The 2,537-nt window shown below is 40.8% G+C and overlaps 1 protein-coding gene across 1 annotated transcript in view; it reads left to right on the top strand.

Annotated features, from left to right (window-relative positions):
• LOC107717298 (tripartite motif-containing protein 16-like) overlaps positions 1-2,537 on the top strand; it is a 49,071-nt gene that overhangs the window by 3,945 nt on the left and 42,589 nt on the right. The window contains exons 3-4 of the mRNA XM_016524003.1: positions 639-734; positions 1,844-2,077. Coding sequence (XP_016379489.1) covers positions 639-734; positions 1,844-2,077 — 330 coding nt within the window. The remainder of the gene's footprint in view (positions 1-638; positions 735-1,843; positions 2,078-2,537) is intronic.

The following is a 2,537-nucleotide window of genomic DNA, read 5'->3' as shown; positions in this document are numbered from 1 at the left end:
TATCTTTATTTTCTTTATTTGTGTTCTAAAGATAGACAAAAGTCTTATAGGTTTGGAATGACATGAGGGCATTTTTTTAGTAAGAAAGGAAGACCAAGAATGATGATTCTCCAAATCAGACAACTCCAAAGTTGGTTTGAGTTCTGCAATGAAAAACACGGACATCAATGGTTTAAATAAAATATGAACATGTAATCTGTTGTTGCATCAAAATGTGAGGTAAACAGGCAGGAGACAACAGAAACATTTATTTTCTAAAAATAACTCACATCAATCTCAAAAGAATGATGCTCTCCTATGCCTCTGGCTTTCAACATCTACATCAACATCGCACTGGTGTCGTTGAGATACGTCCGATATTAAAGTGACGTGTGTGCTCTATTTCAAGTCCACGTTCCCAACCCAGCACCGCTGGGTGATTGATCAAGACCAATTTTCAACCCAAAATTGGGTTAAAACAACCCAACGTCCTTACCCAGCGGTCTCAACCCAGCATTTGGGTTGAAAAAACAACCCAGCGTTTTTTTAGAGTGCAGCCATTAGTTATCAGCTCCACTTTTACTGGATTCATCTGTTCACATGATGATTTAGAGCCAGTAGTTTTCTGTGAGATTCACTATCATCTGTTTGTCCTGCAGAAGCAGCTGAAGGAGATGCAGAAGATGCTCCAGCAGAGAATCCAGCTGAGAGAGAAAGAACTTCAGCAGCTGAGAGAGGCTGTGGAGTCTCATAAGGTGAGTCTGGAGAAGAAGAGAAGTTTGTCTCAGTCTCAGTTCATACTCACTGAAGCCTGAATCACTGTGTGTCCTAACAGCGCTCTGCCCAGACAGCAGTGGAGGACAGTGAGAGGATCTTTACTGAGCTCATCTGCTCCATTGAGAGAAATTGCTCTGAGCTGATACGGCTGATCAGAGATCAGGAAAAGACTGCAGTGAGTCGAGCTGAAGGACGACTGGAGCGACTGGAGCAGGAGATCAATAAACAGCACAAAAAATACACACACACTAGGGAGTGACAGAGATAACAGAGAAAATGAAGAAAAGGAAAAGAGAAGTGAAGTTGCAGTTCAAGAGAGAGCCTTTAATTATTTTGCACAGTCACAAATAATATAAATAACAGGGTTGTCTGTGGTTTTTGTTGTGGGTGCATAGGATGGCCTGGACGAGTGTGAGATTTCCCAGCCTGAAATTGTGTCCCAGTCTGGCCCTGCTTTTAGGATATTTATGCTTATAATGTGAAATGTCCTTAATCTTCATGTTAATTCATGTACGATGATTGTGATATTTATGCTTATAATGTGAAATGTCCTTAATCTTCATGTTAATTCATGTACGATGATTGTGATATTTATGCTTATAATGTGAAATGTCCTTAATCTTCATGTTAATTCATGTACGATGATTGTGATATTTATGCTTATAATGTGAAATGTCCTTAATCTTCATGTTAATTCATGTACGATGATTGTGATATTTATGCTTATAATGTGAAATGTCCTTAATCTTCATGTTAATTCATGTACAATGATTGTAACCGATCATCATTTCTGGAGTTTGAACCTACAGCCATTAGTTATCAGCTCCACTTTTACTGGATTCATCTGTTCACATGATGATTTAGTGGCAGTAGTTTTCTGTGAGATTCACTATCATCTGTTTGTCCTGCAGAAGCAGCTGAAGGAGACGCAGAAGACGTTCCAGCAGAGAATCCAGCAGAGAGAGAAAGATCTTCAGCAGCTGAGAGAGGCTGTGGAGTCTCATAAGGTGAGTCTGGAGAAGAAGAGAAGTTTGTCTCCGTCTCAGTTCAGACTCACTGAAGCCTGAATCACTGTGTGTCCTAACAGCGCTCTGCACAGACAGCAGTGGAGGACAGTGAGAGGATCTTTACTGAGCTCATCCGCTCCATTGAGAGAAGCCGCTCTGAGCTGATACGGCTGATCAGAGATCAGGAGAAGACTGCAGTGAGTCGAGCTGAAGGACGACTGGAGCGACTGGAGCAGGAGATCAATGATCTGAGGAGGAGAGACGCTGAGCTAGAGCAGCTTTCACACACACAGGATCACATCCAGTTCCTGCAGGTAACAGAGATCTAGGAGAACAGGATCATAGTGGACTTGAGCAGATCCTGCTGTGACAGAGACTCACAGAGAAACATTTCATGAGTGTCTTATTATATAATCATCAGTCAGACTCTCATCTGATCATCTTCTTCTGAAAGAGATGCCGCTTACAAATAGCTTTCAGCTCTGGAAATCTCTTAGGAATAATTTATCTGAGCTCTTTCTTCTGAAAGATATATTTAGCTGTCAAACACCACTAGCGCCACCAACAGTTCAAAACTTCACTAACATTTCAGCTTTTTACCTAATTTTTCCTTCTGATTTAATACATCATGGTGAAAACCGTGAACTCGATAGTACTGATTCTGAGTAACGTTCATCAAAATTGGATCAGGTGACCCTCAAACCTGATAAAACTGATTTTTATTTGCCTGTAACACATTGATGAATTTGATCATGAAGACCCCAAACATGAAGT

The sequence above is a fragment of the Sinocyclocheilus rhinocerous genome, unplaced genomic scaffold (genome assembly GCF_001515625.1).
Source record: "Sinocyclocheilus rhinocerous isolate Xijiao unplaced genomic scaffold, SAMN03320098_v1.1 scaffold149, whole genome shotgun sequence".
Taxonomy (NCBI): Eukaryota; Metazoa; Chordata; class Actinopteri; order Cypriniformes; family Cyprinidae; genus Sinocyclocheilus; species Sinocyclocheilus rhinocerous.
This window is presented reverse-complemented; position numbering and strand designations above follow the sequence as displayed.